The 14,292-nt window shown below is 42.8% G+C and overlaps 1 protein-coding gene across 1 annotated transcript in view; it reads right to left on the bottom strand.

The window, feature by feature from the left end:
• Positions 1–9,510, bottom strand: part of BSG (basigin (Ok blood group)) — a 35,680-nt gene extending 26,170 nt beyond the window's left edge. The window contains exon 1 of the mRNA XM_030217641.1: positions 9,347–9,510. Coding sequence (XP_030073501.1) covers positions 9,347–9,428 — 82 coding nt within the window. The 5' untranslated portion in view covers positions 9,429–9,510. The remainder of the gene's footprint in view (positions 1–9,346) is intronic.
• Positions 9,511–14,292: the final 4,782 nt, after the last annotated feature.

The raw sequence follows: 14,292 nt of genomic DNA on the forward strand, positions 1-14,292 counted from the left end.
GTCATAGCTGCCAATGTTATTCCCATTCATTAATCAGGTTTCTTCTGCATAAGATAACTGATGGGTCCATACAACATAGGCCTTGTGAGAGCACTAAGCCTAGCCCTGGCCTCCTGCATGCCATTCTTTAAACAGAGAGATCAATGCAACATGGCTACCACCCTGCTGCTTCAGCTCAGGGGATGTTTATAACAAAGAGGAACTTGCTACACAGAATGATTCAGCATACCTTGAATGTCTCCAGGGCAAAAACCACTCCCTGATGGGACAGTTTGGGGAGGGGGGGCAGGAGCTGTAGGGTTCACTATCAAGCCTACCAAACTGTACAGGTCTCTTACTACACAACAGCAAAGAGGTCATATGGGTAAAGGAACAGAGCAAATGCAACGTTCAGCAGGTTTGTACAGCTAGCCTGGCAGAGCAGGAGCTTCAGGACTCCCAACCCCCACTGTAAATCATATCACAGGAAGTCTTGCACAACCACTGTCCCTTCACACCCTGCCATAACGACCTTTTACAGCTAGCTATTACAGGCTCCATTCCTGAAAGGTCAAAAAGCAAGCAGCAGCTTCTAGCTGGGCTCTCAACAGCCTATGACCTTAAAGCTTGGCTACTGACCAGACAAACAAGAGGAGTGCTAGAAGTATTTTCCTAGAAGCAAGAGCTAAGGTGTCTCTTACCACCCTCCGCCTCTTTTGGGAACATTGCAGAATCCACCCCATGAACTCCAACCATTTCACACAGCAGAATAAAAACAGGATAGGATAAGGCACCTTCTTACTACTTCCAGAGACAAATTTAGAAGTCAACCCAATCTCACTCACAGGACCAGAATATATTCATATGAAAGTGCAAAACCCTTAAGAGAGACACTTCACTGGCTCCCACTTAAGGAAAGCATCACATTCAAGATCTGCACGACTGTACACAAAATCATCCATGGAGACGCCCCAACCTACATGCTAAACCTCGTGGACCTGCCTCCCAGAAATGCCAAAAGATCATCCTGAAAATTTCTTAATCTACACTTCCCCAGCTGTAAAGGACTAAAATACAAGCTTACACACACGACTTCCTTCTCTTACATGAGTACGCAGTTGTGGAACGCACTACCAACTGACCTGAAAACAATCGAAGAAATATCTAACTTTCGTAAATCTCTGAAGACGTATCTCTTCAAAAAGGCCTACAAAGAGGACCCATAGCTTAACTATACCACCTCACCAATCCACCCCAGTTCTGAAAGTCATCTTTCTATATCTATTTCTTAGATCTTCTTTCCTATCCTTAATCTTTTTGCATCACCAATTGTATCTGATATCCTGGAATGGCAATGCCATAACAGATCTATGTAAGCCACATTGAGCCTGCAAATAGGTGGGAAAATGTGGGATACAAATGCAATAAATAAATAAATTTTGCTGGCGTGGCAATTAGTTGCAGGCTTAACAAAAACATTTTGTTAGCCAATGTGTCTAAGCCAAGTAGGAACAGAAATCTGCCAAGCCGAATTACTCTCCTGCTCCGAAAGAGCTTCTGCCGCCAGTAAAAGCAGGTGAAACTCACTTTCAGCCATAGCTCTAGGCCTCCCTCCTCCCACTCAGCAAGGGCATGGACTGCCACACACACATATATATATACACAACCCTCACCACAAACAAACCCAGTAACAGAGCGCCAGGGCACTATTCTGCCTCTCGCTCTACACAGAGATTGCCAAGCAGGGCCTGCTCAACACATCTTTGTCCTTAGCTACAAATCTAGAACAATCAAACCAGCATATCAACACTTGGTTTGCTTTGGAGGCCCCCACATTCCACAGCGGGCAGAAAATGGCTGCTCGGGTTATTTTCTGATCCTGGTGGGGACAGCTGAAACTTTTGTCATGACCCTAACCTCAGCAGGGAGCACAGTTAACACAGCATGAGTAATTCCTGCTACCAGCCTAATACATGAGCAGTAACACATGAGAAGCCATCTCTAATTACTCACAAAACTGCTCTAGCTATACAACCACTCTGAATCTACATAAATTCAGGGGAAAAGCCTCTAATATCACACTACAAAAGAGATATCTAGTTAAAAATATCAATAGAAATCAAAATAAAACATGGAAAAGAAAATAAGATGATACCTTTTTATTGGACATAACTTAATACATTTCTTGATTAGCTTTCGAAGGTTGCCCTTCTTCCTCAGATCGGAAATAAGCAAATGTTCTAGCTGACAGTGTATATAAGTGAAAACATTCAAGCATTACTATGACAGTCTGACAGGGTGGGAGGATGGGGGTGGGTAGGAGGTATGCATGGGGACATCAAAGCATATCATTGATATTCTAACAGGATGGTGTGGATAGGTGAGGGGTGGGGTTCCTAGCCCATTATAAACCATAAAGCTGTATGTCTCTGTTGATCACCCCACCCCTATCCACACCCATCCTGTTAGAATATCAATGATATGCTTTGTCCCCATGCATACCTCCTACCCACCCCCATCCTCCCACCCTGTCAGACTGTCATAGTAATGCTTGAATGTTTTCACTTATATACACTGTCAGCTAGAACATTTGCTTATTTCCGATCTGAGGAAGAAGGGCAACCTTCGAAAGCTAATCAAGAAATGTATTATGTCCAATAAAAAAGGTATCATCTTATTTTCTTTTCCATGTTTTATTTTGTTTGATTTCTATTGATAACCTTAAGAGTGGACTAACACGGCTACCACACTCCTCTAGTTAAAAATATAAACTACTCATCATGGTCACCTAGGCAAAACGATAGACACATCAGTAGAACAAAACAGGTCTATACAATTGGACAGACTTTTATGTACGTAAAATGATTAGTAATAAGACATTTCCACACATACATGGTCTGACAACTCAGTCCTAGGCTACTGCTAACCTTGTTTCTGCACATGAAAGAACCCTTACCTGTTCTTTATGGGAAGATCCTAAATGTATTGGCATTAACCACCTTTAGGAAGAGGACAGTTCACCCAAGGCAGAATATAATGTGTACAGACTGCAGCCTGGTCTGCCAAAGTTTTAAAACAGACAATGATTTTTTACTTGGTTTTGGGAGGTGCCCAAGGTCCAGCATCTATACCTTTTTCCTTTCTCTCCCTTAATTATATAGTTGTGTTGTATACTGCTACGACTTGCAGTACACTGTGAATAAATAACCGGGGAAACGGAGTTCAAATCCCACTGCAGCTCCTTGTGACCTTGGGCAAGTTGCTTAACCCTCTACTTCTAAAAATGCATAGTAGAACTGTTACCAATTTTGAAAGAAGAGCAACTTGCCCTTAGCTACAGCTGAAAAAGTCATGAGCCAAATTCAAATAGATATTCAAACAGCACAGTAGACAACTCACAACAGATACAATGCTCACAATGGCAGCACAATACAAAATGAACCACCTTAACAGGCACGCATTAGAACATTCAGATAACATGGAAAAGTCATACAAGTTGAGTAGGACGAAGGCCCTGGGATATATAAATGGATGGTAAATTGAATGTGGTACAGCATACGGACCTGTTCTTAGGTACAGGTTGCAGAGTGAGTGGATAGTATCCACATAAATTAGAGGTCTGGGAGAAGAGCCAGGCTTTCACCTGCTTCCCGAAATAGAGGTGAATAGTCTTGAGTTCAGTACAGCCCTTCTGGGAGTGAAGTTCTAGTGTGGGGGCTTCCCCTGAAAAGACTCACTGACTGGGATCACATATTGTGCATTTCCTTTGGCGAGGAGACAGAATGATGTTCCTTGAGAGGACTCCAGAAGCCTCAGGTGCATGGAGGGCCAATTTATTCTTCAGGTACTCTGGCCCACTTTTCAGTGCCTTGAAAACTCAAAGATAAGAGTTCTAAATTTTGCCTTATAAAGATACTGGTAGCCAGTGTAATTTTTGCAAGAAAAGTGATGTGGTCACATGGCATACAGAAGCATTCTGAATTGGCTGGAGCTGGATTTTTTTTTTTTTTTTAACTAAAATGGAGCTTCACTATTGTGAGAAATTACAGAAGACCTTAGGAAGCTGGACATCCAAACAGCAAATGTGGACAAGTGTAAAGTGATGCACACTGTGAAGAATAATCCAAGCCATAGTTACTTGATGTTAAGTACATAAGTAATGCCATACTGGGAAAAGACCAAGGGTCCATCGAGCCCAGCATCCTGTCCACGACAGTGGCCAATCCAGGCCAAGGGCACCTGGCAAGCTTCCCAAACATACAAACATTCTATACATGTTATTCCTGGAATTGTGGATTTTTCCCAAGTCCATTTAGTAGCGGTTTATGGACTTGTCCTTTAGGAAACCGTCCAACCCCTTTTTAAACTCTGCTAAGCTAACCGCCTTCACCTCTTTCTCCGGCAACGAATTCAAGAGTTTAATTATACGTTGGGTTAAGAAAAACTTTCTCCGATTTGTTTTAAATTTACTACACTGTAGTTTCATCGCATGCCCCCTAGTCCTAGTATTTATGGAAAGCGAGAACAGATGCTTCACATCCACCTGTTCCACTACACTCATTATTTTATATACCTCTATCATGTCTCCCCTCAGCTGTCTCTTCTCCAAGCTGAATAGCCCTAGCCTCCTTAATCTTTCTTCATAGGGAAGTCGTCCGATCCCCGCTATTATTTTAGTCGCCCTTCTCTGCGTCAGCACTTTAGGCGTCAGCACTCAAGAAAAAGATCATGGTGTCAGTGTGGACAAGAAACAGACTATTAGGAATTATTAGAAAAGGAATAGAAAAGACAATATAAAGGACTATCACTCCATGGTATAACCTCATCAAGTACTGTGTACAATTCTGGTCATTGTATCTCCAAAGAGTAGAAACAGAAAAGATTCAAAGAAGGATGACCAAATGATTAAGAGAATGGAACTGCTCCCATGAAGGGAAAGACTTAAGAGGTTAGTGCTCTTCGGCTTGGAAAAGAGATGGCCGAAGGGGGATATGATCGAGGTCTACATAATCCTGAGTGGTGTAGAATGGGTAAACATAAATCGATTTTGAAAGAACAAATAAATTAAAGACTAGGAGACGCTCAATATTTTTAAATAGGAGGAAACATTTCTTCACTCAATGAAATTAAGCTCCAGGAGTCGTTGCTGGAAGATACGGTAAACAGTGGTTAGTGTTATCTGGGTTTAAAACAGGTTTGGAAAGCTCCTGGAGGAAAAGTCTATAATCTATTAGAAATCCCTAGAAATCAGTAGCATGGAATTTGCTACTCAGATTCTGTCAGTCAGGTACTTGACCTGAATTAGACACTGTAGGAGACAGGATACTGGGTCGGATGGACTGCCTGTCCCAGGATGCCCCCCCCCCCCCCCGTGGCATCTATCCCGTTTCCAGTATCCCGTTTTCCCCCCAGTGGCATCTATCCGATTTCCAGTATCCTGTTTCCCACAGTGGCAAATCCAGGTCACAACTACATGGCAAGATCCCAAAGAATAACAGATTTTATGCTGCTTATCCTAGAAAAAATGTAGTGGATTTTCCCCAAGTCCATCTTTATAATGGCTTATGGACTTTTTAGGAAATTGTCCAAACCTTTTTTTAAATCTGCTAAACTGATTGCTGCTTTTACCATATTCTCTGGCAATGAATTCCAGAGTAATTCACACATTGAATAAAGAAATATTTTATCTGATTTGTTTTAAAAGTTTGCTACTTAGTAGCTTTGTTACATGCCTCCTAGTCCTTGTATTTTTGGAAAAAGAGTACAAGTGATTATGTCTACTTGTTCCACCTGTGCTGTTCCACTCAGTATTTTATAGACCTCTCATACACATCCGCTCAGCCATCTCTTCTCCAAGCTGAAGAACCCTAGCCGCTTTAGCCTCATCATAAGAAGTCATCCCTTATCATTTTCACAACCCTTCTCTGTACCTTTTCTAATTCTACTATATCTTTTTTGAGATGTGGTGACTAGAACGGCACAGTATTTGAGGTGTGGTCACATCATGGAGCGATAGAAAGGCATAATCTCATTTTTGTTTTCCATTCCTTTCATAATTCCTAACCACTATTGCACACTGAGCAGAGGGTTTCAAAGTATCATTAACTATGACATCTAAGGAGCCTTTCCTTGGGCGGTGACTCCTCATGTGGAACCTTGCATCAAAACTATAGTTTGGGTTCCTCTTTCCCACATGCATCACTTTGCACTTGCTCACATTAAATGTCATCTGCCATTTGGATGCCAGTCTCTTACCAATTTAACACTTTAAATAACTCATCAGCAAATTTAATTAATTTCACTGTTCTCTAGATCATTTATAAATGTTAAAAAGCAGTTGTCCTAGCACAGACCCCAGGAAACCCCACTATCTACCCTTCTCCATTGAGAATACCGACCATTTAACCCTACTGTTTCTCTTAACCAGTTCTTAATCCACAACAGGATACTACTACCTCCTATCCCATGACTTTCTAATTTCCTCAGGAATCATTCATGAGGTACTTTCTCAAATGCCTCCTGGAAATCCAGATATACATGTTAGTTTATTCACTCCTTCAAAACAAAAAAAAAAAATGTAATAGATTTCCCTTAAATCCACATTGGCTTTGTCTCATTAATCAATGCTTATCACTTAGCTCATGCTAAATGATAAAGACACCCACAGAAATATAATGGATGTCTTATTTAGCATGTGCTAATTAATAGTGCACGCTAAATCTGTTAGCGCACCTTAATAAAAGGACCCATTTGCTCTTTATAATGGTCTCTGGCATTTTGCCTGCCACTGATGTCAAGCTCAACTGATCTAATAGTCTCTATCATTTTGCCTGTGTCTATAAATTTTCCAGATCACCTCTGGAACCCTTTTTAAAAACTGGCTGTCGCCCTCCAATCTTCCAGTACAACGCTTGATTTTAAAAAGTTAAATGCCAATATACTGGATTTCCTGTGCATACTTCAGTCATTATATAAAATCTGATCATGATATCACTGTTATGAAGTGGCCCCAGCACCATTATCAGATCATGTGATCCACTAAGGACAAGGTCTAAATTGTTTCCCCCTCTTGTTGGTTCCCAAACCAGCTGCTCCATAAAGCAGTCCTTGATTTCATCTAGGAACTTTACCTCCCTCCATTCTTACATACTGACAGTGCGCAACCCAGAATGCCTTTGGCTGCAGTAGCTAGAATCCTGGCATGAAAGCCTTAACCTCCCCCACCCCCCCCCACCGACGCTGAATGTTATCAAATAAGCTACAACAAATTCAACCTACCTTTTGGTATCTGTACTTGAGACGAACTAGTCACGGTTGGAGACAAGAGGTTGGGCTGAAGAGGCCGACTCAACATGGTTTATTTTATGCTCTTATGCTTTGGTTGATGTTTCAACATCAATGGTAAGAAACAATGCTAGCCTCAAAGCAAGAAAACTCCCTAAATATGGAGTTAAGCCGGGATAAGCAGCATAAAATGTATTGAACTTTTGGGGGATCTTGACAGGTGTTTGTGACCTGGGTTGGCCACTGTTGGAAACAGGACCCTGGGCTTGATCGACCTTTGGTCTGTCCCAGCGTGGCAATACTTATGTACTTACGAGATTCAAGCTCACCTCAATATACAGCATGTATATTATACTTTACACACGCCAGAACAATACTCACGAAGACCAGTGGCATAGCTAGGTGGGGCGCCAGGGGATTGACTGCTCCCCCAAATGGGCTTTGGCCAGTGATGGCACCTATTTTTCAGGCGGTCTGTCGCACCTACACAGTGTGCCTGTGTGCCTCTTTGCTCCCCCTGGCGTCACAACCTGGCTATGCTTCTGATTAAGACCCATTTACACTAAGTCTGAGACTGAGCAATTGGAATTTCCTTAGTCAATCTTACGTTATATAGAACAGTCTGGGGACACTATCTTAAGACTTCTGTAGAGTGGTTGAAAAACCAAGCACTGGACAGTAGATGAAGAAGTCTTCCAGCATGAAATCAGCATAATCCCTGATCTGTTCAGTGCAAGGCTATGGAGTCTCTGTACACCAAACCTTAGACTTTGACTTCTCTATTTCTTTACTGATCCACCCCTGACTGATGTCTAGTACATATGGATTATTCATTCATTTAAGTATTTATATCCCAGATTACAGTTTCATTTTAAAGGTAAATAGGCAATTTATGTACAAGATTAGAACTAATTGTTCAAATTTCAGATATATTTTGTGGTCTAAGAACCAGAACAACATTCTAAAGTGATAAATTTACCAAATGTACCAACTCCAATACTAGTGAAAAAGTTGGAGGTGTTCCTCTTTCACAAACACCTCCTTCTCTGCTCCCAGGCCAATACCAGTCACTACCTGCCTTCACCTGCCAGATAACCAGCAGCAGGGTACGTTGCAAATTATTTTGAAGCAGAAGTTGGCAGTCTGACACCGACTCCAACTCTAATGGAAAAGCTGGAGGTTTTCTCCCTTAACAACCACCTCCTTCTCTGCTCCCAGGCCAATACCAGGCACTACCTGCCTTCACCTGGCAGATAACCAGCAGCAGGGCTCCTTCCAAAGGCAGCAAGCCAGAGGGAGTCTGTGCAGCAAAACAAACGCCAGAAATATCAACTATTTAGTTGCACAGAAAGCTAGGGCTGATCCTTAAGGACGGGAGACCTGGAGAAACTACCCAGGACCCAAAGAGCTGCACTACCGATTCTAGCCCTGCTTCCTGTTTCCACTTCCCCCTCCTGGCCTCCTCTCCCCAAAATCTCAGAGTCAGCCTGCTGTATGCACATTTTCTCAATAGCTCAGGGAGGACCCTCTTCCAACTCTTCAGGGTTAGATTTTTGGCTTTGATTCTGCACCAATGAAGACCGACACCAGGGTTCTCTAATCTCCTTCCAACCAAAAGCTGGAGCTCAGCCCAGGAGGAGGTCAAACTCATCCAGAACACCATACAAATTAAGAAACTGCAGATCGCCGGGTGACCGTGGTGTGAAGCCCGGGGAGGGTATGCGTGTAATCCCCGGGTGCAGATCCCTCCCGCTTTTGCATCTCCAGGGCCAGATTCCACCAGGAGGGGAGGGGGGGTTGGGTGAATCTCCGGGTGCATAATATCCCACCCGCTTTTGTATCTCCAAGGGCAGATTCCAGCATGCCCCTTCTGCTCTCTCTCACCCTTTGACAACACCGAGGTCGAGGAACAGATCCGGCTATTCCCCTCCATACTCCCATAGCCTACAACAACCTCTCAGGGGCAGACCCTACCCTTGCTCTCCCCTAGCTTGCGACAACTACCCCGAGGAGTAAATTTAAGGTGCGCAAACTCGAGCGGCCACCCACTCAGATTCTGCTATCCATCCCAGCCGCTCGTTACCTGCGCTCGAGGCTTCGCTCCTGATTAGCAGTACCACAACAGCCGGCAGCAGCTGCAGAATCCGCATCTCCGCAGCCACCATGGACCAACGCTACCAGTCGCCACACACACTCCGCCCTACCCCAGCACCGCCGCCGCACGCACTGCCCGCGCACCACCGCCTCCGCCGCTTTCTACCGACACCGTCACCCACCCATACGTCAACGCGTCTCGTGCGTTCCAAGCCTCGCTGCCGCCCCATCCCACCGCTGATTGGTGAAGAGTGGTAAGGGGGGTGAGATGTAGAACTCTGACACACGTGCGAGCGTCAGAGAACGGGTACAGCCTTGCTGTAGTTAAAATAACAAACGGATGCTGTGCTGATCGTCATCAGCAAAACAACCAAGGTTGGGACACAGCACCAAAAATCGGGAAGAAATCTAAGGAAGAGCACAGCAGCTGAAAGACAGCCGCCGTGCTCACAATACAGATGCACCATACTGGGTCAGCCCAAAACTCCAAGTCATGTCTCCAGCACAGTCAATCTAGCTCACAAGCATTTTGCGGGATGCTAAAAGTAGGTCCAGTCCTTACCGTTCGTATTGTGCTGTTAAATGTGTATTTTTTAAATACTGTTTCAAGGTAGTTCTATTTTTAGGTTTCAATTTACTGTTTTCAAGTTTATCTCATTTATGTTTATTCTTGGTTATTTTACTATTGTTATGCTGTTAACAACAATTGTAAGTTTTATGTTAAACTGTACCTGTTGTACACCACCTTGGGTGAATCTCTTCATAAAGGTGGTTAATAAATCCCAATCAATAAAAATACTCAGATAAGCAAGCCCACATGGGTAGAAAAAGCCCTCCAGTGAGTAAATTACAGAGATAAGGGGTTCTGTAAGCTGGGGAGGAGGGGAGGGAAGCAATATTGGTGCCCTGGAAGGGTCAGGACAGCAATGGCAAGGTAGGATAGGTAGCACACTATTGAGGCAAGTGTCTGTTTCTTATACAGAAGGTAAACAGGAGCTGGGTTTCAGGAGCAGAAGTATATAAAATTCTGTGAGAACTCTCAGTTTTTTTCTTTCCCTAGCAGCAGACACAGCTCTGAGCTCCCAGTGACACCTGTTTCACCATCAGGATTTCTAATCTCAATTCAGGGGGCATTGGCAGCCCTAGGTCAATGTCTTCATAGCATGCCTCCGACTATTTAAGACTTACCTGTCTATGTATTTGTTTTATTTCAATTTATGGAGGGTCATACTGTTAGGATAGTTATATATATATATATATATTTTTTTTTTTTTTTTGTACCCCGCACTTTTTCCCACTCATGGCAGGCTCAATGTGGCAGGCAATGGAGGGTTAAGTGACTTGCCTGGGCAGGGAATCGAACTCAGTTCCTCAGTTCCCCAGGACCAAAGTCCACCACCCTAACCACTAGGCCACTCCTCCACTGTTAGCAACAATCATGCATTAAGGGGTTAACTTTTTAATATACTTGCATATTTTATGTAAGTTTCTTTTAAAGTTAGTTATATTTATACTTCATTACATTTATTGGTTTTATTTTAAATTGTTAAATTATTTTTAAGATGATGTAATCCATTTGGAAACAATTTATGGGTGTAATCTACCATAAATCATAATTCATCTTAGTATCAGAATTCTGCAATTTGCTATTGCTGCACAGAATGCCATAAATGCAGCTTTAATGGAGAAAGCTGGTACTCCTGTCCTAAGAGAGGAAACTATATCCAGCAGGGCTGACTGGGCCAAGAATAGAATTTTCCATCACACACTACCAACTACATGGAAATATTTGCTAGGAAATTAAACATTAACATTTCCTTTTAATTACAAAATAAGGCAGCTCTCTTTCCACATAGTAACAGTTCAGTTACATGCAGCAGCTAAAACAGATGCCAGCGTGTGCTCAGGACTGTGCTGTACTGGATTTTGACCTCAGAGTTTTATAACAAACTTCTATTAAACTTCTATTTTTTTTTAACTAGGTCCTCCTAAGTCACGCACAGGCATTCATGTAAAGTAGTTTTCCCCATAGACACAAAATGGGAATAATAAGCTATTATCTTGTAGTCTACCCAACCTGCACTATGAAAAGAGAGATTGAGGGGGAGATTTATCACAGGCTTTCCGTTCTTGTGTTGCCTCATCACATCTCCCAAATACAATTCAATACAACATGTGAAGCAGCATTTTTTAAAGAACTCCTGACCCGATTTAAAAGTCAAGGTTCACTAATAAACATCTAAAATTTATCAGTGGGTTGAAACGGCAGAGTCATGGAATCGGAGGTAGGGTATTATTATGGATTAAGAACTGGTTGAAAGATAGGAAGCAGAGAGTAGGATTGCGTGGCCAGTATTCTCAGTGGAGGAGGGTAGTTAGTGGGGTCCCGCAGGGGTCTGTGCTGGGTCCGTTGCTTTTTAATGTATTTATAAATGACCTAGAGATGGGAATAACTAGTGAGGTAATTAAATTCGCCGATGACACAAAATTATTCAGGGTCGTCAAGTCGCAGGAGGAATATGAACGATTACAGGAGGACCTTGCGAGACTGGGAGAATGGGCGTGCAAGTGGCAGATGAAGTTCAATGTTGACAAGTGCAAAGTGATGCATGTGGGTAAGAGGAACCCGAATTATAGCTACGTCTTGCAAGGTTCCGCGTTAGGAGTTACGGATCAAGAAAGGGATCTGGGTGTCGTCGTCGATGATACGCTGAAACCTTCTGCTCAGTGTGCTGCTGCGGCTAGGAAAGCGAATAGAATGTTGGGTGTTATTAGGAAGGGTATGGAGTCCAGGTGTGCGGATGTTATAATGCCGTTGTATCGCTCCATGGTGCGACCGCACCTGGAGTATTGTGTTCAGTACTGGTCTCCGTATCTCAAAAAAGATATAGTAGAATTGGAAAAGGTACAGCGAAGGGCGACGAAAATGATAGTGGGGATGGGACGACTTTCCTACGAAGAGAGGCTGAGAAGGCTTTTCAGCTTGGAGAAGAGACGGCTGAGGGGAGATATGATAGAAGTGTATAAAATAATGAGTGGAATGGATCGGGTGGATGTGAAGCGACTGTTCACGCTATCCAAAAATACTAGGACTAGAGGGCATGAGTTGAAGCTACAGTGTGGTAAATTTAAAACGAATCGGAGAAAATTTTTCTTCACCCAATGTGTAATTAGGCTCTGGAATTCGTTGCCGGAGAACGTGGTACGGGCGGTTAGCTTGACGGAGTTTAAAAAGGGGTTAGATAGATTCCTAAAGGACAAGTCCATAGACCGCTATTAAATGGACTTGGAAAAATTCCGCATTTTTAGGTATAACTTGTCTAGAATGTTTTTACGTTTGGGGAGCGTGCCAGGTGCCCTTGACCTGGATTGGCCACTGTCGGTGACAGGATGCTGGGCTAGATGGACCTTTGGTCTTTCCCAGTATGGCACTACTTATGTACTTATGTACTTATGTACTTGTCATTAATCAAATCGCCTTAGCTCTAGCAGTCTCATTATACTAGGGAATCTTAATGTTAATTATGATTATCTTTTTGCCCCCTTTAGAGCAGACTTCCACCTCACCCAGGGGGTCTTTACAAAAGCCTGCTAGAGTTTTAGTGCGCACTAAAACATAGAGACACCCATATATTCCTATGGGTGTCTCTAGCATTTAGCGCATGCTAAAAATGCTAGCGTGCCTTTGTAAAAGGACCCCCCAGTTTCCTACCTTTCCTACTCACTCTGCAGGACAGGTGCCTGATGCTATTCTTTCCTCTACCTCACACACCTTAGACTTGCAGATCTGCTCTTGCTCTGTTTTATAAGAGTAGCCATACTGGGTGAGACCAATGGTCCATCTAGCCCAGTATCCTGTTTCCAACAGTAGACAATCCAGGTCACAAGTACCTGGCAGAAACCCAAACTAGTAGCAAAATTTCATGCTACCAATCCCACGGCAAGCAGTGGCTTCCCCCATGTCTGTCTCAATAGCAGACTATGGACGTTTCCTCAAGGAACGTCCAAATCTTTTAAAATCCAGATACGCTAACCACTGTTACCAAATCCTCCGGCAATGAGTTCCATAGCTTAACTATTTGTTAAGTGAAAAAAATATTTCTTCCTATTTGTTTTAAATGTATTTGTCCCCTAGTCTTTGTACTTTTTGAAAGAGTAAAAAAAAAAAAATCGATTCACTTCTACTCATTCTTCACCACTGAGGATTTTATAGATCTCAATCATATCTCCCCTCAGCCATCTCTGTTCCAAGCTGAAGAGGCCTAACCTCTTTAGCCTTTCTAAATATGAGAGGACTTCCATCCCCTTTATCATTTTGCTCACTCTTCTTTGAACCTTTTCTAATTCTGCTATATCTTTTTTGAGATACTGCGACCAGAACTGAACATAGTACTCAAGGTCAGGTCACACCAGGGAGCGGCACAGAGACATTATAGTATTCTTGGTCTTATTTACCATCCCTTTCTTAATAATTCCTAGCATCCTGTTTGCTTTCTTGGTTGCCACTGCACACTGGGCAGAAGATTTCAGCATATTATCTACAACAAAACCCAGATCTTTTTCTTGGTTGCTGGCCCCCAATGTGGACCCTAGCATCAGGTAACTATGATTTGGATTATTCTTCCCAATGTGCATCACTTTGCATTTGTGTACATTAAATTTAAACTGCCATTTGGATGCCCAGTCCTCCACTTTCCTAAGGTCTTCCTGCAATTTTTCACATGTGTTTTTAACAGCCTTGAATAGTTTTGTGTCATCTGTAAATTTAATCACCTCACTTGTCATTCCAATTTCCAGATCATTTATAAGTATGTTAAATATCATTAGTCCCAGTACACAGCCCTGTGGCACTTCACTAGTCACCCTCCATTGAGAGAAATGGCCATTTAAGCCTATCCTCATAAGTACATAAGTGTTACCATACTGGGATAGACC

The sequence above is a fragment of the Microcaecilia unicolor genome, chromosome 11 (assembly GCF_901765095.1).
Source record: "Microcaecilia unicolor chromosome 11, aMicUni1.1, whole genome shotgun sequence".
In the NCBI taxonomy this organism is placed as follows: Eukaryota; Metazoa; Chordata; class Amphibia; order Gymnophiona; family Siphonopidae; genus Microcaecilia; species Microcaecilia unicolor.